This window comes from Zeugodacus cucurbitae, chromosome 3 (assembly GCF_028554725.1).
Source record: "Zeugodacus cucurbitae isolate PBARC_wt_2022May chromosome 3, idZeuCucr1.2, whole genome shotgun sequence".
NCBI classification, from domain to species: domain Eukaryota; kingdom Metazoa; phylum Arthropoda; class Insecta; order Diptera; family Tephritidae; genus Zeugodacus; species Zeugodacus cucurbitae.
Genome location: NC_071668.1, coordinates 59,458,381 through 59,485,895, shown reverse-complemented (window position 1 = coordinate 59,485,895; position 27,515 = coordinate 59,458,381). Strand labels below are relative to the sequence as shown.

The window sequence follows — 27,515 nt, the reverse complement described above, 5'->3', positions numbered from 1 at the left end:
TATTGGCATTTTAAAAGAAAAATCTATATGCATTAAATATGTATGCACTTAAGCTTATGTATGGAAGTAGTATTAAGGTAAATAGTTGTGGTAATGTAGTTATATTAACTAAATGTCGTATATGTATATATATAAAATGTTGTTGTTACAACAATATTAACTAAATGTAAGCGAATGATTACTAATTTGAATTGTTGAATAATATATTTACATACATACATGGTGGCGTATGTGCATCAACTGTGTTGTTGTTGTTATTATTTTATAATAGTTTTAGAGCAATATACTTTTGTATACAGTTTATTTGTTTGCTTATTTTTCTGTTTCAGTACTAGAAAACTCTTATATAACTCGACATACTAGTTTTAAGCGTAATAATATTATTTTTTCTCTTTAAAAGTACACAACGCATTTGAGAATGTTAGGAAAGTAAAATCAGTTTATGGATAATAATACAGTTTTTATGTTGGAAACTTAAATTATAAAGAAAGAGATAAAATATATGTTCTAAAATTTGAGGTTATGGTAAATACTATACATTAAAATATTTATTAATTTAATATTCATTTATTTTTATTTTATTTTATGTTTTATTGTGATTTAACAAAGTAATTTTTTTGGAAATATTGATTTTTTTAATTCTTGTAATTTCGCAATTATATTTTCTACATAAGCAGTATATTGTTAAAACACATTTATTTTATTAAAAAAAAATTTGGAAATACAGTTGAACTGCCATAACTCAAACATTCTTAACTCGAAGTTCACTATAACTTGAACTCTTGAATTGGCAATAGCAGTAAAAAAATTGTTTTTCTGCATTATGGTGATTCGAGTTAGGGAAGCTCAACTGTAATTAAAATTTAATTTATAATTCAGAGAGAGGAATTTAAAAAGATATAAATTAAATAAAAACGAATTTTGAAACAGTTCTTTAGTATAAAAATTAAATTTTTTAAATTAGAATTACAATAAAAATTAATATAATAGGAAATATAAAAATTTAAATTAAAAAACAAATTGCATAAAAATAATCAAAACAAATAAATAATTATAATAAAAAATAAAGAAAATATTAAAATTTAAAACAAAAATTTATTAAAAAAATTAATTTTAAAAATTGAAGTTGCATAAAAATAATAAAAATAAAATATATAAATATATTCGAATTTAAAATTAATTCAGAAATTTCTAAAATAAAAATTGAAAAAAATAGGAACAAAACAAAAAAATTATTAAAATTCGAAATAAAATAAAAATAATAAAGAGAAATATTAATGTTTAAATTAAGAATTATTTTTAATAAAATTTTTAATTTTAAAAATTTGGAAATGAATAAAAATTATAAAAGGAAAAAAAATTAAAAAAATGGAATTAAGAATACATTTTAAAAAAAAAGAAATTAAAAAAAACATAATAATTATAATAAAAAATTAAAGCAAATATAACAATTTGTTAAAAGAAAAAATTTAAATTAAATACATTTTAGAAGAAATTAAAAAATAAACTTAAATAAAAAAATGTATTAAAAGGCAAAAAAAAAATAAAATGAAAATAAGAATACATTTTTTAAATAAGAAATGAAAAAAAAATAAAAGAAAAAATCTTAGAAATAAAATCTTAGAATACATATTAAAAAAAAAAATTAAAATCTAATGAAAATATAATTTAAAAAATTGTTAAATAAATTTGAATTAATTTAAATAAAAATTTAGAAAAAATAAAATAACGAAATAAAAATTTTAAACTAAAACATAAAATAAGAAATAAAAAAAGAGTAGAAATTTTAAAATTATAAATAAAATAAAAATATAAGTCCAAAAATAATTTTTAAATAAAAAAATATATATAATTTAACAAGAAATTAAATAAAAATAGAAGGACATACTAAAAACCAAAACCTCTTAAATAAAAAATTATACTTAAACTTAATACTACTATTTTTTTTTTTTAAATTAAAACTAAAAATATTAAAAATTAAATTTAAAAATTTATTGAAGGAAAAAAATGAAAAATTTGAATATTTTCTTTATATTTATAAATCATGAAAATAATTATTCTTTTCTTAAATATGTAATGAAAAATAAATTATATTTATAATAAAAAATAAAAAAAAAATATTAAATTGTAAAATACAATTAAAAAAAATTAAAAACTAATGAAAAGAAAATCTACAAATTTGTTAAACCAAAAAGAATTAATATTAAAAACATTTTTAAAAGAATAAAATATCAAAATATAAAAAACACTTAAAATAAAAATAAAAAATTAGTAAGAAATAATTAAATTTTTGAAATTATAAATGAAACAAAAATATAAGTTCAAAAAATGTTTTTGAAAAAAAATTTAAAATAGAAAAAAATATATATTATTTAATAAGAAATGAAATAAAAATATTAGAAATTACTAAAAACAAAAACTTTCAAATGAAAAATAAAATAAAAATATTACTATATTTTTTTTTAATTTGACATTAAATAAAAATTAAAAATAAGAAGAAAAATTATTAAAGAGATTAATACAAATAAAATGATAATAAACTTTAAAATAATAATAAATATATTTAATATTATTTAGTAAGATATATAACAAAAAGAAATCTACATTATTTATTTAAATTTTTTCGGTAATTAACTTTTGAGTGACATAAAAAATATTTTTGTTTTTTTTTTTTGCAATAATTAACAAATTAATTTTACTGCAAAATAATTATACATTTTTTATAAAACAATGTTATTTTCAAGAGTTTTCTCAGCTTTGTTTCAAAAATATATGTACAAGGATGTATGAAATATTATGCGACTGTTTTAAATCATATTAACGTACATTTCAAAAAATATATATTTTCGACTTTTTATACGTTTATTTATTATTGTATTTATTTTTATTTCATTTTATTTTTTATTTTTTTTTTTTTGATTTTAACTTAAACTTATTTATTTTTATCTCTCAAATGCAGATTATTACAATGTTTATTTTTTATTTTACAACAAATCACTAAAAGAAAAACATACTTTTATTGAAAAACGTTTGAGCAGCAGTTTCGAAAATATATTTTTTTGAAAAATTCATTTTTTTGTTTGCCAAAAGCAAAATTATTAAACTTTAGCTCCAAAAATGAAATAAAATAATACTTAAAATCCACTACACATTACATTCAAAAAAATATTTTTTTTTTAGCACGCAACTATGTAGTCTATAAATGAGGCCGTGTGAATATAACTACCCGTCACTTCAATTCCGCATTTTTTTTTCATATTTTTGTTGTTGTTTTATTTACATGTGTGTGTATTAAATTTGAATGCAATCATATAATTCCATGAATAATTTGAAATTTCCATTCCTCTAAGGCACTTTAATCAATTACAATTTTTTGTTTACAATTTACTTTGACAACATTTAAAATGTGTTTTATATGTATGTGTGTATGTATGTCTCCATGGGGGCATTGAAATTTTCAAATTTGCATGCCATTTAAAATGAGTTTTATGTATTATGTCATAAGCGGTGTGTTTGACTGACAAACACTTAATATTTTTTTTGTGTTATTATTACTTTACTTTAATAAAATATTTTAATCTTTATTATATTTTTTAGTTTCGATTTATTTTTAATTTCGATTTTTTTTAATTCTAATTCATTTTTTTTTTATATTACATTATTTTTATTTCCTCGCTGCTGCTACATTTTAATATTTACTGAAATAAAAATGTCCAACTACTTTCGCTTGGCACCAGCCATACTTTTGTAATTAAAATGATTTTTTTTGTTGTTATTTAGCGCATATTTGTTGTAATTGTTTTAGTTTAAGCTATGGTAGCAGCTCAACTGCCATTTCTTTGAAGTCGATTTCTATTTACTTTTATTTATTAAATATTTTTTGTTACAAAATTTGTTTTCACTAGCAAACAACTATCAAAGTTTATCATTTAATACGTGTAGCAATCGAGCAAATTTTCAGTTGAATCAAAATATTTTTTCTTCTCTAGTTCTATTCATACACGTTTGCTCTAAGCGCGTTCTATAAATATGTATTTTGTTTTATACTTCATATTTTATTTGGTTTTGGAAGTGAAAATTGAAATGACTTTTTTTAGAAGTCCTGCTGTTCCTGTTTGCAGTTTTGTTGCAAAATTAATTAATTTATTGCGAAAAAATTAAATTATTTTATTAAATTTTAATTATTTTAGAAGTAGTTTTATTATTTTTAATTTAATTTATTTATATTAATTTAAATATTAATTTATTATATTAAAAACCAATTTTATATCAATTTTACTGAACTTTATTTTTTTAATATTCAATTTAAATAAATTATTTTTATATTTCCATTAAATTTTTTTATTAATTTTAATTATATTAATTCATTAAATGTATTTATTAATTTTAATTATTTTAAAAGTAGTTTCATTATTTTTAATTTAATTTATTTATCAATTTTAATTATATTAAAAACCAATTTTATAATTTTTATTATATTTATTTTTCAAATTTAATTAAAAAGGAATTTTATAATTTTTTTTTTTTTTTGAAGTCAATTAATTTTATTTTATTACTTTTATTTTGTTATAGAATTATTTTAATTGTTTTCATTTTAATCGATTTAAAATTATTTTATTTCAATTTTATTAGTTATTTTCAAAATTTTTGTACAATTTTGTTATAAATATTTTAAAGATTTCATTACATTTTCATTTGTTTCATTTATTTTTTAATTTTTTTTATTTAATTTTATTTATTTTAAAATTTTTTTTATTTAATTTTATTTATTTTTAAATTTTTTTATTTAAATTCTTTCATTTTTTATTTTTATCTTATTTAATTTTAATATTTTTTAAATTTATTTTTGTTAACAATTTATAAAACTAATTTTTTATTAAATACCTAGTTTTATTTTTTATTTTTATTAAATAATTTTTATCTTTTTATTTCATTTTAATATTTTTTATTTATATATTAAGTTATACGATTATTATTCATAATTAATTTTTTATTTTATTTTGTTGTTTATTTTTCTAGTAAGTATAAGACTATTTTTTTTACTAAATTCGTAGTTTTTTTCTCATTTTATTTTTTAGTTTTATGAAATATTTTTAAAATTATTTTAATATTATGTTTTATTTATAATTTTTTTAATTTGTGGAATTTTACTTGTATTTGTTTTATTTTTTTATTTTGTTATCATTAAAACTAAAACCTTTTAATATATTCAATTAAATTTAATTTTATTTTGGATGTTAATTAATTAATCAATTATTTTTTGTTTTATTTTTTTACGTATTTTTTTTCATATTAATGCATTCCTAATTTTTAAACCTTCTTATTAGTTGACTTTACTGTTGTGTATTAAAAATTTGTTGATTGTGTATTTATTTATTTTAATTATTCAATTAATTTTTTTTAATTATTCAATTAATTTTTTTATTATTGTATTTATTTATTTTTCTCTTATTTTATTATATTTTTTTATATTTATTTACTTTTTTTAATAAATTTTTATTATTTCTTGTACAGATGTTTTATTTTATATTAGCTCATTTTAGTTTCATTCTTAAGGTTTTAATTACATGTTTTTATACATACAAAATTATACAATTTCTTATTTTTAATATGTTTCTCCAGGTAAGCTTTTTAATTACTCTACTGTGCGTTACTTGTTTTACATTTATTGATTTATTTATGTACTAACTCTTAATTTTTATTTTTTGTATGTTTCAAATTTTTCTATTTTCATTCTTTTTATATTATTTTTTTATTTATATTTATTTTATATTATTATATAAAGTTTCATGATATTTTTTTTATTTTTAGTTTCATAATTTTTTCGTTTTAATATTTTTAAAATAAATTATTCCAATTTTTTTTACGTTTTTATAATAATTTTTTTTATTATTTTTATATTTTAGTATATAAATTTCTTTATTTATTTTATAATATTTTTTATTTTATTTTATTTATTTATTTATTATAAAGCTTCATGACATTTTTTTATTTTTATTTTCGTCAGTTTTTCGTTTTAAGATTTTTAATTTATTTCCTTTTTTTAAAGATTTCATTTAATATTTTATAATTTTTTTTTTATTTTAAAATATTATTGTATTATATTTTTTATAATTTTTTATTTGTATTATTTTGTTTATTTATTTTATAATATTTATTTTATTTGTAATAAAATTATTTTAAAGAGTTTAACATATATTTAATGGGAGCGTAAATTCATGTCTAGTTAATGGCAGGAAGTTGACGATGTCGTAATGGAAGCGAGAACTTAAATAGGAAACTATAAACCTTTAGTGTTTCTTTATAGACATAAAAGTAAAATAAACTTTTTTATAGATAAAAAGTGAAATATAATTAAAAAACTGCATTTTTTTCACACAAAGAAACTAAAATGTTTTTCACTAAAACTTAATTGAAATGCAAAATTGAAATAAAATTTACAAATGTTATAGATATTGTTTATCCTAAATTATAATTATTAAAACAAAATATTTTTAAGAAATCACTAAACTTTAATACACAGCTAATATTAATAATAATAATATTTTAATAAACTACCAAATTGCATTCCCTTCCAACTTGCGCGCATTTCGCGAAATTTTTTATTAAAAAAAATTAATAACTTTTTTATTCAGCAAATATCATCAAATACCATGGCTTTCTGGTGACGCAAACACACACTAAGTGCGCGTTTTGGTCTGAGATAACACTAATTTTCCCTATTTGTTGTAGCGTAGTTTATAGTTTGAAGAAGTCTTTGACGCTACGAAAATATTAAATTCTTTATTTTTTTATTTCTATTAAAAAAATGCATTTTATTTTTAATAGCAAACTAAATACGCAAAGTGTTTTTTGTTTTTGTTTTCACATCTTAAGTATATACATGCCGTTGTAGTGTTAGTGCGTTAATAATACATACACAATTAAGTTATTTAGTAGTTTCCATAGCAAAATTTTCACTTTCCGTAAATATTTAATTGGCATTTTTTTGAATTAGTTTTTTATTTATAGTTCACGTTTTTAGTATTATTGAGTTTTTTGCCACAAACAATACACAATTTTTTGCATGAACCGTTATGTGTAATTGTTTACTTGCCTTCAATGCCTACTTAACTAGTCTACCAGCTAGTTTTATGCGCATTACTTATACAAATACTTAGATTACACACTATGCTTTTTTGAATTTGAGATGATACAAATTTTTATAATAATTATTAAATTATTATTTTTTTTATTTTTAATCAGTAATGCAACATAGTGACTGTGTTTGCAAAAAGTTTGTATGTATTGTTTATTATTTTTGTTTTGTTTTCATGTTTACCTTTTAATTACTTTTTTAATTACTAGAGTTCAAATATCACGGTTCTTACGCTTACAAAAGGCTATTATACTATATTTTTAATTTTTCTCAATGTAGTAAAATGCTTGAAATATTAGTTGAAAAAGGAAAATTTAATATTTTGAAAAAAAAATTGTAATTGTGGCATAAAACTGGTCTCAAATGCCCTTGATTTTATGCCAGTTTAGAAAACTAAAATTAAAAAAAAAAATATATTAATAATTTAAACATTAATTGGCAGACTTTGTTGCAGTCAATGAAGGATTTATGTTGGTAATCAAGTGGAAGTTCGTATTTATTTAATATTAATTTTTGATTTTTAACAAAAGAATTGCATAATAATTAATTAATTTTCATTTAATTAAATTTTAGTTTATAAAATGTCGCTTAAGTCGCTGTAAAATATTATTTTTTTACTGAATTCGAAAAATTACTTTATGCTTCTTTTCTAATAATAGCCGGTTTCGATTTGTCAAAAATTATAAAGTGATGAAACAAACAAAAAACTCGTATAAAAACTGGTATAATTTTAAAATTTGATTCAATACTTTATTAAGTTAATAAGTTTGGAAAAAATATGCAGTGATGAAACAAACAAAAAACTGGTATAATTTTTAAAATTGATATACTGCTTCATTTGTTATTGATATTGCAGAAAATTAGAATGTGAAGAAAAACACAAAAAATTGGTATAAAAACTGGTCTAATTTGTAAAATTGGTATGCTACTTTAATAAGTTATTGCTGCCATTGTTTTGAAAAAAATAGGCAGTGATGAAACAAAAAAAAGGTATAAAAACTGGTATAATTTAGAAAACTGGTATAATTTAGCAAACCGTTAGACTACTTTAATATGTTTTTAATTTGTTATTAGTTGGCTTTGTTGCGTCAGAAATTGAGTAGTGGTGTAACGAAAATACAACTGGTATAAATCACATAAACATTTTTAAAGTTGAAGTTACACAACTGCATACACACTAGTTTTGAACTCAATTTTGTTATTTGGTTTTACAAGTAATTGTAGCTTACAAGAGTTGAGTGACGCATCGAAAGCGGCTAGTATAGAATTTCAGCACTTTGAATAAAGTTTTAATACAAAGCTAATTATTAAAAATGTCTGTTTTCAAACGAATTCGTATAAAATTTAGGCTCAAGTTAACAAAATAACAATAAACAAATTATATACCGTTACTTTATAGCATAAATATACAGCTACAACAAAGCAAATAATACCTTTTAAAGCATATTGATTATAACGGTTAGTTACAACTACAAAGAACGAACGAAGAAAATAAAAATTTTTTGAGAACGTAAAAATGTTAGTGCGGCTAAAAAAAATCAGAATTATTTCATTTAATTTCAATTAACACAACAACAAATTATGCTTATATTTGGGAAACTACGAACACAGTGAAAAAATATGTGGATTAATACTTTGGATAATCCGATTTTTTACTACAAAATTACATACATACGCATACGTATAGGCATGTATGTATGTGAGAGTGCGTGCGTGTGCTCTGTATACACTTAAAGTGTATTTACAAATTTCATATTTGACGCTTAAAAGTATTACTACAAATTCTTTTTTTTTTGACTATTAGGCGTTTTTGTTTGCAACGCGTTTATATTTTTTTCTTTTGCGGGCTTATATTCGTTAAACTTACTAGTAATTAATTAACAATACAAAAATATCTAAGTTTTTTTCTCACTAAACTAATATTTTTTAACGTATTTTCGTTTTTCTCTTTTTTTATTTTTTTCAATTCACTTATTACAAATTTCGTACATATTTTGAAAATATGCAATTAATTATTTAATTCAATTGCACAAAAAAAAAAATATTTTTCGCACTTTCACAATTTATTAAATATTTTTTGCAGCGACTTTAGCGTAGTTTTAGTATATATGCTTATATACTTTTCTTTTGTGACACTTTTTTTTTGCATAATTAATAGCTATAGTTACGTTACAAAAATATTTTTGAGGTTATCTTTGCATATTTCAATTGGAAATAAAACGAAATTAAAAAACAAAAAACAAACTACTATAAAATATATACTATACTTTACAGTGCGTTTTGGCGCAAATCGACGCTATTTAGTTAGTAATTACTCAATATAATTGTAACTATGCATACGCTGGCAAATAGTTAAATATATATATTTTACATACATATATATACGCTGCAACAGCATATCGTTAATGTTTCATACGGTTCAGCTTGCGCTACGTCTCTTAGAAAAGTAGTATTTTGAATTGTAGTAGTAGTCTTTTAATTCCATGCTTATGATAGCTTAAAAAAGTTTTTCAACTTTTTTGCCAATTTATTAGTTACTATACAACGCAGCCTTGACGCACACCATACATTATCTTCAATTCCGGATAGATGATTTTACGTATGAGTTGATTCGTTTTGCCCGCCAACATGGCGCGACGATTATCTTTTTGCAGCACTTTAATGCCCGGTTTGTGCACGAGGAAGGCATTGTCCAGTATGTGGAATTCGTAGTCTAAAACGCAGAGCGCATAACCCTACAAAAAGAGAATAAAATTAAAGAAAAAGAATAAATAACAAGTTAGGAAGGGCTAAGTTCGGGTGTAACCGAACATTTTATACTCTCGCAATTTATTTAACTCTATATTATATAATACACAATTTGACCCACATATATATTGTATAGAGTCCCTTGAAAGTTAGAATCCCTAATATTAGGTTAGAAGTACCGAGGTCCTCATGTTCGCTCTATGGGGCCTTGAAAACATATGATCCGATTTTGGCGATTTTTAGAATGGGGCTGCCACACTATTAACATAGTATTTGTGCAAAGCTCTGCACCGATATCTTCACTAGTGCTTACTTTATATATTGTAAAGTTAACGATTCAGATCGTCTTCAAAGTTCTGGTATATTGGAATTGGGCGTGGTTGTGAAGCGTTTTGGCCTATTTTCACAACATATCATTGGGATGTAAGAAAACTATTACAAACCAAGTTTCATTGAAATCGGTCGAGTAGTTCCTGAGATATGGTTTTTGACCCATAAGTGGGCGACGCCACGCCCATTTTCCATTTTGTAAAAAAATCTGAGTGCAGCTTCCATCTGCCATTTCTTATGTGAAATTTAGTGTTTCTCACGTTTTTCGTTAGTGAGTTAACTCACTTTTAGTAATTTTCAACCTAAACTTTGTATGGGAGGTGGGCATTGTTATTATCCGATTTCTTTCATTTTTGGACTGTATTAAGAAGTGGCTAAAAAAACGACTGCAGAAAGTTCGGTTTATATAGCTCTATTGGTTTGCGAGATATATACAAAAACCCTATTTGGGGCGGGGTCACGCCCTCTTCCCCAAAAGAATTACATCCAAATATGACCCTTCATAGTGCGATCCTTCATACCAAATTTTAGTTCCATAGCTTTATTTATGGCACTTTATGTGTTTTTGGTTTCGCCATTTTGTGGGTGGGGCAGTGGTCCGATTTTGTTCATTTTCGAAAGCAACCTTCCTATGGTGCCAAGAAATAAGTGTGCCAAGTTTTATCAAGATATCTTAATTTTTACTCAAGTTACAGCTTGCACAGACGGACGGACGTACGGACGGACGGACAGACAGACATTCGGATTTGAACTCCACACTTCACCCTGATCACTTTGGTATATATAACCCTACATTTAACTCGTATAGTTTTGGGTGTTACAAACAACCCTTATCCACCAATATACGTTATCTAGTATATCCAAGATTATGGCTCACTTAATTTGGCTAAGATATTTCACACATTAACCGATATATGAGGTATAAAGCCCACCGGAAGTTTAAAAAACCTATTATTAGGTATATGGGAACTAGGGGAAGTTTTGACCCGATTTGAACCATTTTTTGGTACAGAGACACACTATTAGAAGACAAAGATTTCCTCTGAATTAATTTAAGATATCTGTGAGATTTACCGATATTTTCGGTGAAAAAATACTGGCACTGAGTTCTTCATATTCGATATCCGGGGAATTAAAAAGTTACAGTCCGATTTCGACAATTTTTCGACAATGAGCTCAAATACAGTTTTATTCCATCATCATCATTTTTTCCTAATGTATGTATGTATATATTATAAAGTGAAGGAATCGGATGGAATTCAAAATTGAATTATATGGGAAGTGGGCGCTTTTGTGAATCGATTTCACCCATTTTTAGGGGCGGGGCTACGCCCACTTTTCAATAAAAATTACATCCTGATATGCCCTTCCCTAGTGCGATCCTTTATGTCAAATTTTAGTTATGACACTTTATAGGTTTATGGTTTTCCCCATTTTGTGGGCGTGCCAATGGTCCGATTTCGATTTTTTCATAACCCTATATGTATATAACTCGTTTAGTTTTATGACAAAGAAACAACCGCTATGCGAAGAAAACTATAATACTCTCTTATCAACATTAAGCGAGAGTATAAAAAAGTATTAAAAAATATTTTCCTACTGCTGCATTTCATTTGATGCAACTTACCTGTGTCATCTTATCACTTTTACCCTCCCAACTCAGTCGTTCGTCGTAGTGTGGATCGGCATGTGTGCCAATGTAAATGGGTTCCCAATGTCTGAAGTAGCCCGTACGCTTGCCTATGTGGAAAACACTCAACTCATCGGTCTCATTGGCGGCCATCCATTCTTTGGACTGCGGCACGCCGTGACAACTGGCGCAGACACGCTTATGGAAGGGTATCGCCTTGCCAGTGCGCAAATAATCCTGTAACTCCGATTTGTCGCGCGGCACGGTTGCATTGGCCTCCACTTCGAAGATGGAGAGTGGAAATACTCTAAATAAAATGGAAATTATAGAAATGTAGGGATGATAAAATATTTATTTGCTTGTACCTCGGCGCTTTGCGCTGCAGATACGCATCGTTGCGCGCAATCATCTCGAGGAATTTCTTCACCAAACCTGGATTTGGATACAATTCAATATCTGAGGCTAATATGAAATGTGTTAAGGCAGCATCGCGCGCTATATTCCGACCCACATTCACCGGATATAATAATTTCTTTTGTGACTTATACAAATGGCCGGAACTGACATTGAAATAGGGTGGCGGCAGCGTGCAATTGTAGGGTGTCTTCAACACTTCCGAGGACTTTGCCACCGTTTTGGGTATGTGTTTCGTGCTAAAGTACAGATGAAATGTGGTAAATGTGCGCACCAAATGACTTTCCGGCAGGCATTCACGCAGGTACTTAATGGCGTCAATGGTCGGTTGATAGTCAGTGCCGGGTGTATGCATCGCAATGCTGACGGGCGCATTCCAACTGCAGCAGAAAATAGTTGAAATTAGGTTTTTACTCACAACAACACTATATTTTCTACTTACCGTTCCAGCAGCGGTATGAGATTATCTAAAAATGTGTAGTCCGCATGCGTTGTATAAGTGATCGATTCGGAGCACTTGATCGGACCATGATCGGCGCGCACGTAATTCGTGAGCACCCAGAAATCGCCACGTTGCGCCACGTCCGGTTGGAAGTCGCGATCGTAACAATTTAAGAGCGCATCTAATCGTACATCTGGATCTTTGTCTTCTGCGACAGCTGCATCACCATCGTTGCTAGTGCCATTTGTGTATACAACGGCTTCGGGCAAGTTAGCAGCGCCAGCTATATTCCCCGCCACAGCGCTACCGGCTAGATTTTGTGAGGGCGCGGCAACAGCGTCATTTGATGCAACAGGCGCCGCCTCAGCGCCACCAGTATCGTTGGGCGCCACTGGCGCTGGTGGTAAATCGTTGGATGCGGGCGGCGGTGGCGGGGGCGGTTGTATTTTATCACCTATCAGTTGTGCCTGTGATTTAAAGCGATTTTATTTATATGATATTTTGAAGAAATTTTAGTAAATGCTTACGCTATTCGCTGGTTCCACACCACGTTCCTGTATGAAGAATGTGTTGCTGCCGTTAAATCCAGTGCCATTGCCAATCATAACATGACTGCATATGTAGAGTATGACCAAGATATTGATCAATATGCTACAACGCAGCAACCAATTGCGTCGTGTGAACATTTTCTGACCTAACGGCTCGAAACGCACCATTTCTTTTGCTTATAGTGCGGCAGTGGAGGACTAGTAGTTACGTGTTTTGTAGGAAGAAGGCAAGCTTTCAGCTACTTGCTAGCGTATGTGTATAATTCTGATTCAATATAATAAAGTACAGCTGCAAAAGTAAAAAATATAATTCGTTAATGTTTTCAAATGAAAAATTATAGCTAATAATTAACGATTAAAATTACAGAATTTTGTTTTTTATGCTTTTTATCAGACGGATACTACCTTACACTGTGGAACCAAAGTGTATTTATTTTTTAAGTGTATTTTGTATACACTTTTGGTAATTTTTACAAAATTTGTCAGTTTTACAAAAACCAATTACACGTAAAAAACTATCGAATAACGACTAACGCATTAACAGTGTTTGTATGCATACAACTCGTATTTTATTCAATAAAGTTTAAATTCTTAAATAAAAAAACTACATAATACAATTATTAAATACGTAACAACTACTTCTTTTTAAAGAAATTCATTATGTTTCCCTGCTTCGTCTTGGCGGCTGGCGTTGGCGTTGGCTTTGATTTACTTTCCTTTGGGCTCGACTTCTTGGGTGTCTTTTGACGTGCAGCTGCCGCTGTTGTTGCTGGTTTTGCGCGCGTTTTTGATTTAATTGTTATGACAAATCCATCATCATCTAAGTATGTTTCTGATTTCAGCGGTGTATCCTCTATCTCGGTTACTACTGCTTCATCCAATTTGCCTTGTTTTGCCTGTGGTTGCTCGTCCACTTGTTCCACTTCATTATCTTCATCATCTGAGTCTTCGATGCGTAAACGTTTTCGACTGCTTGTAGCTGCTTCTTCCCGCTCAGCTTCTATCACTTTGCGTCGCAATTTATTAATCTCTTCTTCCTCATCTGATGATTCTACATGCACTTCAACTGGTTCCGCTTCGTCATCTACTGCCATATTGTCCTCCTTCTCCTCATCTTCGTCATCATCGTCGAATAGTTGTGCGGAAGTATTGGCTTTTTTCTCCTCATTTTTGAGTGCTTCTTTGGTATCAGTTTGTTTTTTAAAGAAGTCATTCAATTTTTGGGGAGACTTTTGACGTATAACACCGGTAGCAGCTTTACTTGTAGTTTCGGCCGCATTTTTACCCTTGGGCACAAAAAAGTTGCCAATACCTTTTTGACCACTTGCTGCCGCTGCGGCCTTTTTGTCCTTTGGCGAAAGTTTTTTCTGTTCGTTTGTTTTCGGTGAGGTCTTTTTGCCAGCATCAATTTCGCTTTTTACTTTAGCTTGTGGCGATGTTTTTTCCGCTGCAACTGCTTTAGGTTTAGAAGTGTTGTTGCTACTACTAGGTTTAGTTTCTGCTTTAGGTTTAGATGTGCCAGCATCTTTATTTTTAGCATTAGTAGAAGTTGTACTATCGGTAGTATTGCTAGGTTTAGTTTTGGTAAATGCGCTCGCCAAACCTTTTGACTGTTTCACATCTGATTTACTTTCCAACTTAAGAGATGCACTGGCGTTTGATTTTGTTACATCTCCATTGAATTGTTTAGCTCCACTCACACGCGTTTGCAAATTTTCTATCTTGATAGCGCACCATGTTACTGGTTTCAAATCTTCCGCTGGCGCTTTTGCTCCACCGGCAATCTCAACCGAGTAAAGTGAGGACTCGGCATCTTTCAATTTACTCAACCATTCCTTTAACTTTGTTTCACCTTTCACGATAGTAAATACCTCTTTAGTGGCATCTTCTTTTTCAATACCATGGATAACAAATCGCTTTTCATATTTAGTGCCTTCCTTCTCCTGTTGCTTCAAATACTTTGTTAGCGTAGAACTAATTTCTTCAATTGGCATGTGATACTCATTTATTAAATCCGTTAGCAGCACACGAGTGTCGAAATTTATTATACAATCTTTGAGCGCTTCCTCTAATTTAGCAGCACACATTTCTTAAAAAAATATTTTTCTAATTTGAATTGATCTATGTTGAGTAAAAATGCAAATTCGCAAAGCGCAAAATTTCTAACAAACGCTCGTTCACAATGAATTTCACAATTGCGCAGCTGTCAAAGTGGAACGTGTACATTGCCACGTGTGGATTGCGTCAGCAAGATATGCAACATGGATTTGACGTTGTGGAATGTAATATTTAATATCGTTACTTTTAAAATTGTTATTCAAATGAATTGAAATTAAATTGAATATAATAAAAATGTATATAACTAAATAAACAGTTTTTAGTTTTAATAATAACATAACAATTTATATTATATTAATTATGCCACGTCACGCACACGACAAAATCATTACTCGTTTTCATAAAAAAAAAGTTTGTAGGTTATAAAAAAAATTATAATAAATATGAATTTTTCGTAATAAATCTGTTATTATGTTATGTTAAAACATTTTTGCACTAGAAGAACTACAAAATCTGGCTCTAATTTACTTCAAAGCACAATTTCCAGATACACAAACAATTTTTTTAAATTACCAAAAAGTGCGTGGCCTACAACGCCAAGTACCAGTTAATTACTAAAACGAGCTGTGCAAAAATATTTAGAAGTACCGTTTGGTAGCATCAAGGCTATTATTGAAATATAGCCCGTTTTTATTTGCATAAATTTGAGGTTATAATTTAAAATAATTTTAAAAATATTTTTATTTACTTTGACATGTTGTGTTGACCCAATTGTTTTTCAACAATTATTAAATATTTATACAATTGTAAACATTACTGAAAAATATTGTTGGGTGTTATTGAGTAAAGGTATGGAAAATATATATAAAAATGGAGGAGAGAAAACAATTTCAATGTAATTGTAAGGTGTGACATGATCTATGTAAAGTTACAAATATATGAAAAATTTTTAAGGGACAACAAAAACTATATTTATTAATGTCTTCTCCAATACAGTAGCATCTCTAGAATATTGTTTTAAATATTTTTAAAGTCGATCCAATTACTAGTTTTGGAGATGTAATCTGAAAATGTTGAGAGCTTCTGGATAGCTGGGCTTGAGCACAAAACTTTTAACGCATAAGCCATGTGTAAAGAAATACACACAATTCACTCGATAGAAAGGACTGTAGAGTATGGTTGGAATACTCACTGGCCACTGTCTGGTGGCGGCATACGCCTATAAGATGGGGCTGACAGATGGAGATAACTGCAGGGAATGCCAAAAGTAAAGTACCAGAGAAACAATGGATCATCTATTGTGTGCTCGTCCTGCACTGTCAAAGCTACGTCTCCAGCATTTGGTGGCCTTACAGTATGAGAATCTGGAAGAGGTACCAATAGTGAACCCATGTAATTTTTATACTCTCACAACAAAAGTTGCTAAAGGGAGTATAATAGTTTTGTCCACATAACGGTTGTTTGTAAATCCTAAAACTAAACGAGTCAGATCCAAAGTGAACAGGGTGACGAGTAAAGTTTAAATCGGGATGTCTGTCTGTCCGTTCGTGCAAGCTGTAACTTTAGTACAAATTGAGATATCTTAATGAAACTTAAAACACGTGTTCCTTGGAACCATAAGAAGGTCAAGTTCGAAGATGGGCGGAATAGGACCACTGCCACGCCCACAAAATGGCGATAACTGAAAACACATAAAGAGCTATAACTAAGCCGTAAATCGAGCTATGAAATTTGGTGCAAAAGTTTGTTCTAGGAAGGTGCATATTCGAATGTAATTTTTTTGGGAAAGTGGGCGTACATATCTCGTAAACTATTAAAGCTATATCAACGAAACTCTCAGTAGTCGTTTTTTCTTGCATTTCTTTATATAGTCCAAAAATTGGATTATAACCACGCCCACCTCCCATACAAAGGTTATGTTGAAAACTATTAAAAATGCTTTAATTCAGTAAGGAAAACCACCAGAAACCTTAAATTTCATTATAAAGATGGTACAGAAGAGCTGCACTCAAAATGGTAGACAACAATTAAATAGGCGTGGTTCCGCCCACTTTTGGGTCAAAAACCATATCTCCGAAACTACTCGACCAATTTCAATGAAATTCGGTTTGTAATATTTTCCTTGCATCCCAATGATATGTTGTGAAAATAGGCCAAATCGTTTTACAACCACGCCTACTTCCTATATACCAGAAATTTGAAGACGATCTGAATCGTTTACTTTACAATATATAAAGTAAGCACTAGTGAAGATATCGATGCAGAACTTTACACAAATACTACGTTTATAGTGTGGCAGACCCATTCTAAAAATCGCCGAAATCGGACCATAGGTTTTCAAGGCCTCATATAACGAACACGAAGACCTCGGTGCTTCTAACCTAATATTAGGGTTTCCAACTTCCAATGGACTTTATACAATATATATGGCGATTATGTGGGTCAAATTGTGTATTATATAATATTAATAAAGTTAAATAAATAAATTGCGAGAGTATAAAATGTTCGGTTACACCCGAACTTAGCCCTTCCTTACTTGTTTAAAATTCGAGTCAAGCGCAGGCATCCTAAAGGATTACTACTACTTATAGACTGCGTGATGACCAAAACTGGTCTATGTGTGGCTTTCTGGCCTATCAAACTAACCTAATATAGTTTCCACATTTTCTGAGAAATGAATAATATTCCCTCATTTTATACTTATTTTCTTAGTTACAATACTTACATACTTTTCGAACATTCCTCGTACAAGTATTGAAATCTTCTCTTCGATTGTTTAACAGTAAACTGACGGTGATTGAAAGTATTATCTTTTTTTTGTAATTTTTATTGAAAAATGTATATTAAAATATCATTAACAAAGGATTTCCCTTTTTTAGCTAAAAAAAAAGGCCACACAACAACAAAAATGAATAAGTACCCAATAACCTCAATTGGCGAATTGACTTCTCTGTTCACCGCTTTCGGCGATGATTATTAACACGTAAATATGTATAGAAGATTGAATTAAACAGATAATTACAATTCTCACCAGAACGAAATTGATTTGTACACATAAATACAACAACAATAAGCATGTTCTAATTTTTCTCGATTTTGTCCAGGTAAACAAAGGGTAAAAATAAGTGATTATAAATACATATATGTATATATATATATATATATATATATGTAAATATGTATAAATGGTAGAACAAGAAACGGCAGGTAGAAATCAAAGAAAGTGTAAAATATGCAAAACCACAAGTGGAAAGAATTCGGCATATTTGAAACCGGCTTCAAGAATCAGCAAGAAAATAAAGTACAACAAACAAAGAGCATTGGCATCAATTAGTCATATTTAAGAAAGATAGAAAAAAAACAGTGCTGAGTGCAGAGGTGGTGAAAATAAAGACATAAAATAAAAAAAAAAATTTTAAAGAATAAACAAAAGAATAATGAAAAAGTCATGTAAAATTCAAGTATAAAATGCCGCCTGCCAACAGCATCACTGCTTAAGCGAAAATAATTGAAAAAGTAAAAAAAAAATATTTTAATGGAAAAAAATTATTTACACCGCATACCGTTTGTAAAAACCTGTGCAAATAAACGCTCAAAATATTGCCCAATTACAAGTAATTGGAATGCGTCACGGACAGTGACTCCCGTAAACTCAATTTGAACAAATGATAAAATTCTATACATACAAACAAACAAACGTTATTTGCGTAAGTGTCTCAATTTATTTGCATAATTTGTTCAATGCCTTATCTTTTCAATGCCCGATTTTCAGTTGTTCAGTACAAAATGTGGTCGGATTGTAAAAAACATGAATTTACAGTTTAAATTATTGAGTTCAATGGCTTATCGTGCGCATTTATCGAGTTTTCGATAATCTTCGACATTAGATCTGACAGTTTGAATATTTAAAATTTTTAATTTTACAATTTTACGCCTCAAGAACTCGAGTAATTTCGAAGTTGCATTTTACCGTTATGCCTGTTTACTTGTAAAGAGCTACAAATGAGATAAATTTCGTAATCTCCGACAGTTGCCATCCATTATTTCATTGTTAGTTGTGATTTTGACGGAATAACACTTTGCATTTTAAAGTCATGAAAGTATGGGAACGAAGGCCTATTTCTAAGTACAAATAAAGAGAAAGCTTGACAGTTCGTTTCGTTTATGAGGTAGAACATTCCAAGTCTTGCATCTAACATTCGTACAGTAGAATCCCGATTATTCGGATAAAATAAAACCAGGGGTATTCCGGATAATCGAAAATCCGGTTAATCGATTTCAAAGCAAATCAAACAATATTTTAGTTATTACGAGTATATTTGCGGCCTCTTCATCATCTTCTCTCTCTTTACTGTTCCAATCGTCAATGAATTCTTCATCAGTTAATATTAGGAATCCAGGGTCTTCATTAACGGATATTCTGTTAATCGATGTTCGGATAATCGGAATTGTACTGTAACAAAGACTAATCAGACTATATGTATGTACAAGTCTCTGATTTTGTTAAGGGGTTATATACAGTTAGAATTTTCAAAAAATCGATTTTTTGTATATTTCAGAATACACACAGAAAATTTCATATCGTTCCGGTGAATATTTTCAAAGTTACAAGCAAATTTGAAAAGGCGTTTTAGAGTGCTTGGAAGTACAAGGTCCGAGCGGCAGCGCGTTTTTCTCAAAATGGTGTTTTCAAAGTCGGTGACCAACATTACTCGAAAACGGCTAGACCGATTAGTCTCAAATTTTAACACGACCTTCTTAAATATATTTTTTAGTCATTTATCGAAGATTTTTCTCTCCGATAAATATTCTTTTTTTATAAACAATTTAAGGCCGAAATTTCGGTGAAGAATCGATTTTTTTTTTTGAGAAACCGCCATTTTGTCAAAAATTTTATTTTGCTTATTCCTTCGATTAATTACTAGATTTAACATTATTTTAACGAAATCTGTTTGGTTTTTCATATGATCCAGTTCCGAGATATAGTGGTCACCGCAAAACGTCTTTTTTGAGAGGAGCTCCTGGAGATCAGCTGAAGCTCTTTTTCAAATAAATATTTTTACTAGTACTAAGTCTTAAAATACAGTTAAAAGATACCATAATATGTGTATCAATTTTTGGATCAATAAATTAAAAAGTTTTCTCAGAAAAATTTCTGGAAAATTCACTTTTTTTCTGCCGTCTAACTGTATATAACCCCTTAAGAAAATCAAAGCACCTCTTTCGGTAATTTAATGACAAACAAGTTTCAAGTTACTATCCAAAATGAAAGTATATAGGAAATAGTATTAGACCATTATTAGTCTTATAACTGATCTCTCTCTACAAATTATTAGCCTTCCGAAAAAAATCAGGTAATTTAAGTAATGCTTTCCGGAACAAGTACAGAATATGACCTCTATATCGGTCTATCTAATGCCTCTCATAATCGATATAGTTAAGAATTGCATCCAACTGAGAGTCAGAAAAAACAATGAAATTTATTAGCCAGTTTCCATCAATAAATCTAAATAGATAACTTATGAATAATGCTCTCTCTCTCTCCAATAACAGATTTCACAAGTGTTTGTTTTTAGCTGGACCTAATCTTCAAATTCATTACTGACTGACAATCAAATGGTGTTTTGTAATGTTCAAAAAATCCACAACATCATTTAAGTACAGTTGATTGAGATTACTTATACTAAAAATTTACTAAAACACTAAGGAACGTGTTGGACAAATTGTTAATGAATACTCAGGTAGGCGTAAGCTCTCTGTAAAGTGTGTGCTCAGCGAACTCACAGTCGATCTACACCTTCGTGCCATGAATCAATGAAATTAATAGCTAAATTACACAAGCTCACAAATTAATAAAAACGTAGTTTTGTGTTCATCCTTTGTTCAAACTAATTTATTAAAAGATAAAGCGTTAAAACGCTTAATAAATTCGTTTGAACAAATTGAAAGCAAAACTACGTTTTTAATCATTTGTTTTAAAATATGGTGAAAATTGTTACTGTATGTATACTTATGTTTGGGGCCTCTTAGGAATTGCATACGAATACTCCGTATTCTACGGATGAAGGGCATCAACAACTGTTTTCTTATCTTAGACCTCAGAAGAATACTCGCTAGAGACAATGTGGAAGTAATCGGCGAGACTGTTATCTATCAATTTTGAAGTAGAAGGTAAATCGTAACGCGAAGAAATAAATCTTCAGTAATATTTGCCATTTCATCGTGGAAAAATATAGGATCCAACAACGAGTCGAATAATCAAAATTTTCTACCGAAATTCGGAGTCACTGTTCTCAACTTTAAGAGTCCTACGTAGCGATGTGGCTCATTTCTGGCTGAGTGGCTTCGTCAATAAGCAAAATATGCGTTATTGGGCAGGCAGCAGTCCACTCGTACTCCATGAGTCACCATTGCATCCCGAACAAATTACGGTTTGGTGCGGTTTTTGGGACGACGGCGTTATTGGGCCGTACTTCATCCGTAATGATCAAAACCGGCACCTTACTGGGAATGATACTGATAATCACTACCGTTCAATGATAACTGAATATTTTGAATATTGGTGAACGTGTTATCTCACGAAATGGCACAGTCAATTGGCCGCCTCGGAAATGCGATTTGACGCCGTTAGACTATTTCCTATGGGGCTATGTCAAGACTATATTCTTTGGCAACAAGCCAGCGATGATTGATGAACTTCGTACGAATATCGAACGTGAAACTGCATCGGTATCGACCGATTTATGTTTGAAAACCAGACTGGACTTCTGCAAGCGTGCCCGTGGTGGCCATGCAAAAGGAATCGAGTACTTTCACAAAACTTGTGTAGGGTTCTTATTGAAAACCCCTCTATATGCACTCTCAACTTCTCTACTCCTTATATGCTAGTATATGAATGATATATGTATGTACTATTTACACACATACATCACTTTCATTTTACTTTATTTGCAATTGCACTGCTTTTATGACATCTTGAAACTACGGCAAGTAGCTAAATAATTGGCACCCTACTTGTCTTTTACGAGTCTTCAAAAATGTAGAAAAAAACGAAAAGGAAAACTCCATTCAATGTCTGTTCAAGTTGTTGATCATACTGGTAAATCAGCACTTTTGTACTTTGAATTGCAGAATATTTTTGGCTTTATGACTTCTTTTATGTCAGCATTGAAGGATGTCACATAACAGCAAACACATATGCATAGAGAAGCTGGTTTTTATTAGATTTATTTTATAAGCAAAATATGTGCAACATATGCTTTTATAACGTGTAAGTACAATTGAAGTTGAATTGTAGAAATATGGTTTGTGACTGGGCAAAAATATTATGCTTCTCAAACATTTTCTTAAAATCACTGAATAGGATACATATACATATGTACTAAATTTAACACGTCTGTCAATTAAATAGAGTGATGATCCGTCGAAAGCAATCGTATAAATCAATCTAAGCAGGAATACTCCAAAAACAAACATGCCTATTTAATAAAAATTACAGAACGACGATCACTCCAGAAATGATCTCCAAAAAGGGATATTGGAGATATAATAAAAAAAGCAGCAATAAGAACTATCTAGCAATGTTCCGTGAAAACAAGAAAACACACTCGCATATACACACATATGTGTATTTAAAGCTTAAAACGTAAGGTAGTTCGTTGTTCATAATGAAACAAATAAGTTGAACTCATGGAGAGATAGACGAAATAATTTATATTTAATATGTGGTACATGATTTCGACTTGGAGGAATCCTAGAGAGGATGTAGCGATTGATGCTCAGGCCATATTGGGTTTATGGAGGGAACACTTCTCCCACCTGCTGAATGGTAGTGAAAATGCAACACCAGAGGACGAACCCGATTCCCCAATCCATGATAATGGAGTAGATGTTCCATTGCTCGCTCATGAAGAAGTTCAAGAGCAAGAGGCGGCGGACCGGCCGAGCTATGTCAGAATCGTGAAGGACCTCTCCGAGCCGATCCGCCGAGCAGGGTGACTCACTATTACCTTATGCAGCAAAATATACTAGGACCTGCAGAGCTAAACAGAGAATGTAATGTCCAAAACCAAACGCTAAAAGTCGCTCATCATTTCAGTTCCTCTGTATGGTTGCAGAAGAATGGACGATTTTTAAAATGTCTCTCTTTTCTTTCTAAATTTAACCTACAAAAAATTAATAATACCAACGGCACGTTTTCAGACTTAATAGAACTACTGAGAGCAGTTCCATAACAACCTCAGCTTTTGGTCTTATTGACAGAACTTTTTACCGACATCGAGAATCATATTCCTCAAAAGCTTTTATCCACTCAAGTGTCACATTCCTGCTTTCTAACGATTTATCGTTTTTCGTCGTCTATTAATTTACCGTTAGCTAATTCTATATTATCGCTTGCCAATACAGTTACAATTTATGGACTTCTTAATAGAAAAATTCAATTAAGCTAACATTAATGGTTGAAGCTAGTAAGATTAAAATTGATTTAGCGAAGCTTACAAAGTTGATCAATTAATTTAAGTTGATATCGATAACAGCTTCTGTATTAAATTCCAGAAATTCAATTAGGAAAATTAGCGCAAGCAGTTAGGAAGAAGGAAAGCGAGATAAACGCCATTGAAATCCTGTTGAACCTGGTGAGACACATACTAACCTCATATTACAACTTGAAAGTTGCCAGCATTATAAGCATTGAATTAGCAACGCACATTCTTTTCAATTATTTTTGATCTTCGCTAAATTACGCGCATTACAAAACAACTAGACGTTGCCATAAAGTCATGCAAAGTTGCAAGTCAGCAACAACAACTGTCGGTTAATGGTAAGCGCTTCAAGTAATCGGCAAAAAATGGTTGGTACAAAGCGTTGGCTAAATGCGGAGAGTAGGGAGATGAGAAATTGTAGCACCACTTTGATGCAAATTTAAATTCAATTTTAGAAGTTTTAATTGCAACCGACAAGCTGGTTCGTACAAGTTACCATTTGAGAGTTTTGCGTTAAGTAATCAACAGACCATGGCGACCACAGATGAATTAAGAATTCAAGGGAAGAATATAAGAGACTTCGGTGGTGATAACGAAGAGTTTTTGAAGTGGTTTGGTTGATTATAGATTTCTCTAAAACCTACGAGTTCAATTTTAACTATACGAGTTCCCTGTTAGATGTTCTCTGAGCATGGCATTGGCAAGGTTGTGCTGGTTCTATGGTTGATCTCCGAAGCTATTAGTATTCTTGAAATACTTTAACCACTTTACTTCACTTGAGAATAGTGAATAGTTCAGAAGTTTTCGCTTAAGGCCCTTACTTCTGACCTTGTCGAACTTTAAAGACAGTCATGACGCTCGTATAAAACCTTGCTTGGGGTTCCAATGGAAGAACCATGAAATTTAACTGTGCTCCACGTTCTCCATAACATTAGATCGCACAAATCATGATTTCCTAAAAAAAATATAACATTGTAGTCATTATGAACCGGGGAATTGGGAATCCACCTGGATAAGACTGAAACTGAAAAGAACTACTCAAGGAAAGTAAATATGAACACTAAATCCAAATGACCCTATAAATTATTCCGTTCTTCCGACAGTTAAGTCTAGGTAACTGTAATAGAATGGACCCGTTTTTTTATTCGTCCAAGTTCTGCAAACTAGGAGAGATTCCTCAAATTTTTGTTGGTAAAAAAAAATGTAAAATTTTGGGTTTGATAAAGGTCTTTATGTTCATTTAGATGCACGTTTCTAAAAACACATCTACTGAAGCATCCACCAAATGGAAAATTGTTGAACATTAAAGTTGTCCTGCCACAATGGTCTTATCCAACGTTGATGTAAAACATAAAAATGATGTTTTGAAATTATAAAACCTTCCACGAGATTAACTCACACCCGTGCAGTCCAAGCGGTATGACCGCAGCGCTAAAAAATTATGAATGATGGTGGATACTCGTCTTCGCTTTTTTGCCTGCAGTTCATTATAAAGAGAGTCTGAGATCGAGGAGGCATGCTGCTACCATTTTTTGTTAAAACAAAGTGCTTTAGGGAAGCAGAAAACAGCTTTGTGCCACATACACACACAATTCAAGCGGCTTGTGGTGGACGGTCGTACAGCTTTAAGAGAGTGTGAAAGAAGTGGTACCACTGAAAATTACTAAACCGCAATGAAAACTTGAAAATGCAGGAAATTGGTTGGTGGTTGGCGATTACTCGGGGGGACGGCAAAGAGGCGCATGAAAAGTTTAGCTCAGCGCGTTTTGTATGAAAAAAAATTGTGCCGAGTTTTTCATATTATACTTCCAAAAGGAAGGCAGGCAGGCAGTCGCCTGTGCAGCAAATATCTTAAATGAAAATAAATTGAGTGTTGCTGCCGCAGAGCGTGAAATGCGTTATCGTCGTTGAATTAAATTGTATGTTAATTAGGGTTGTATTTTAAACTGGCGCAGCACGAACGAGATGATTCTACTGTGCAGTTGGGTGCTTTAAAAGAAAGATTTTAAAGTAAAATTTGTATATACAATTTGTGGGAGCAATTTTTAACCATACAAGAAATCAAACACTTGGTCCTTTTAGCTTTTGATCTGTCTGGTCATATACTTTTAAGCGGTTCGAAATGATCTCAGCATCCTATTATTGAAATGTGAGGTAGGATTTATTGTATTCTCATATTAAATAGAAGAATTCAAATGAAATAATTATACCTGCTACTCGCAACACTGTTTTGGATCGTGAGCCTGAACTTGTAGAAGTCTACTCAGTAGGAATTTAGGAACTGGAGTTTATTCATGGTCTTGTCTTCATACTGATAGATAAGATCACTCCTACCAGAAACTCTCCGTATTCTAACGATCTGGGGATTTCAGAAATGGATTCGTGGTTTCGTACTGAGTTCTTGGTTTTCATGAATAATTTTATGAAGCCTTATCTATATTCCCTCATAACTGTTATCAGACTCACTCCGGAACAACGTTTGCTGTTGATATACGACTTTAATTGTTGCAAAAAGTGGGTGAAAATGAGGCCTCTCGACTGGAATATATTCAAGTCAGCCGGAGCTCTCAGAAAATATTAAAATATCAATCGTCAGCACTTCAGGGAAAAGAGAAAGGGACTTTACCAGCACGAAATTACGGAGAAGATCTGGAAAAAAGTTCGGAGACCGTTCCTAATAACACATTCGGGTAGTATTATGCCACTCTCGAGATTACCTAAATAAGTACCTTGGAACTACAATTGACCGATTGATAATTGTCAATAATGGCACGATGCATTGTTGAACTCAACTCTGCCAAAAAGTTGGCTTAATCACAAATGTAATTCTCAAGTACTCTGCTGCCAAAGGAGTTTAGAATTTATAAAATTTTATAAAAGTAGTGAGAGAGTTTATCGAGTATCTTGTCACGATCATTTAATCAACAGTTATATCTCGATTTGAAATAAGAGAACCCACGAAAATTGGTCTCTAATAAAAAATAGATTCAGCTTAGGTTTCCGGATTTCAATTACACACAAATTTTGCAGAGTAAAACTCAGAACCAACATTTTCTCGGTACTTGACCAACCTTTACTACATACATATAGATTTTACTCTATAGTTCAATTGCGTTGAAATATGGTATCTCCTTGTCTTCCAAATAATTTATCCACACTATATAGATTTGAGGAAGCCAATAAAAAAGGAAATAAAAATCTAAACAAAAATTATTCTACTATGATACATTTCGATCTAAAGCTTATAAGAAACCTTTCCAACTTCAATGCATGACAACCATAATTCGAAAGTAATAGTTCCGAATAAAAAGAGCTTAAAGTTCACAAGCTTCTACTATATACACATAATAGTTTATACATTGAAAAAAGTCAATAATATGAAAGCCGCTAAGCTGAGTCGCAGACACTACTTCGTTAAAAACTTTTAATGCAGCAGTAAAGACATTAGCAGCAAATCACTGGAAACACGGTTATGAACGAATGCGATTTACTACCAAACTGATAATAGTAGATTAAAATTTTCCGTTTACAATTTTTGTGTAGGCACCAAAAAAAACCAGCAACAATTAGCTTAAATTAAATAGCACTTACCTCATATGACTTGCACTATGTGTTCATTCATGAGCAGTAATGGCGCGTAGTTGATGTGTGTTGTAATACTAAAAGCTTGCTGGAATGAAAAAAAATTAGAGAGCAAAAAAATTAAAAATTTTATAATACCGTT

General features: G+C 29.9%; 2 protein-coding genes across 9 annotated transcripts in view; both read right to left on the bottom strand.

Annotated features, from left to right (window-relative positions):
• Window positions 1-6,151: 6,151 nt before the first annotated feature.
• LOC105216178 (beta-1,4-glucuronyltransferase 1) overlaps window positions 6,152-27,515 on the bottom strand; it is a 249,143-nt gene continuing 227,779 nt past the window's right edge. For 7 of the 8 annotated variants that reach the window (XM_054227009.1, XM_054227011.1, XM_054227008.1 and 4 more), the window contains 6 exons: window positions 27,383-27,461; window positions 13,230-13,539; window positions 12,703-13,169; window positions 12,212-12,640; window positions 11,844-12,153; window positions 6,152-9,873 (listed from right to left, as the gene is read on the bottom strand). In XM_054227009.1, the coding sequence (XP_054082984.1) occupies window positions 9,676-9,873; window positions 11,844-12,153; window positions 12,212-12,640; window positions 12,703-13,169; window positions 13,230-13,418 (1,593 nt within the window). In that variant the 5' untranslated portion in view covers window positions 13,419-13,539; window positions 27,383-27,461 and the 3' untranslated portion in view covers window positions 6,152-9,675. Of the gene's footprint in view, window positions 9,874-11,843; window positions 12,154-12,211; window positions 12,641-12,702; window positions 13,170-13,229; window positions 13,540-15,881; window positions 15,977-27,382; window positions 27,462-27,515 lie in introns of those variants that run through there. The other variant, XM_054227015.1, reaches the window with a different exon arrangement.
• Window positions 13,788-15,528, bottom strand: LOC105216168 (DNA polymerase delta subunit 3). The gene has a single exon (XM_011190522.3). The coding sequence runs from the start codon at window positions 15,335-15,337 to the stop codon at window positions 13,886-13,888; it is 1,452 nt and encodes a 483-aa protein (XP_011188824.2). The 5' UTR covers window positions 15,338-15,528; the 3' UTR covers window positions 13,788-13,885.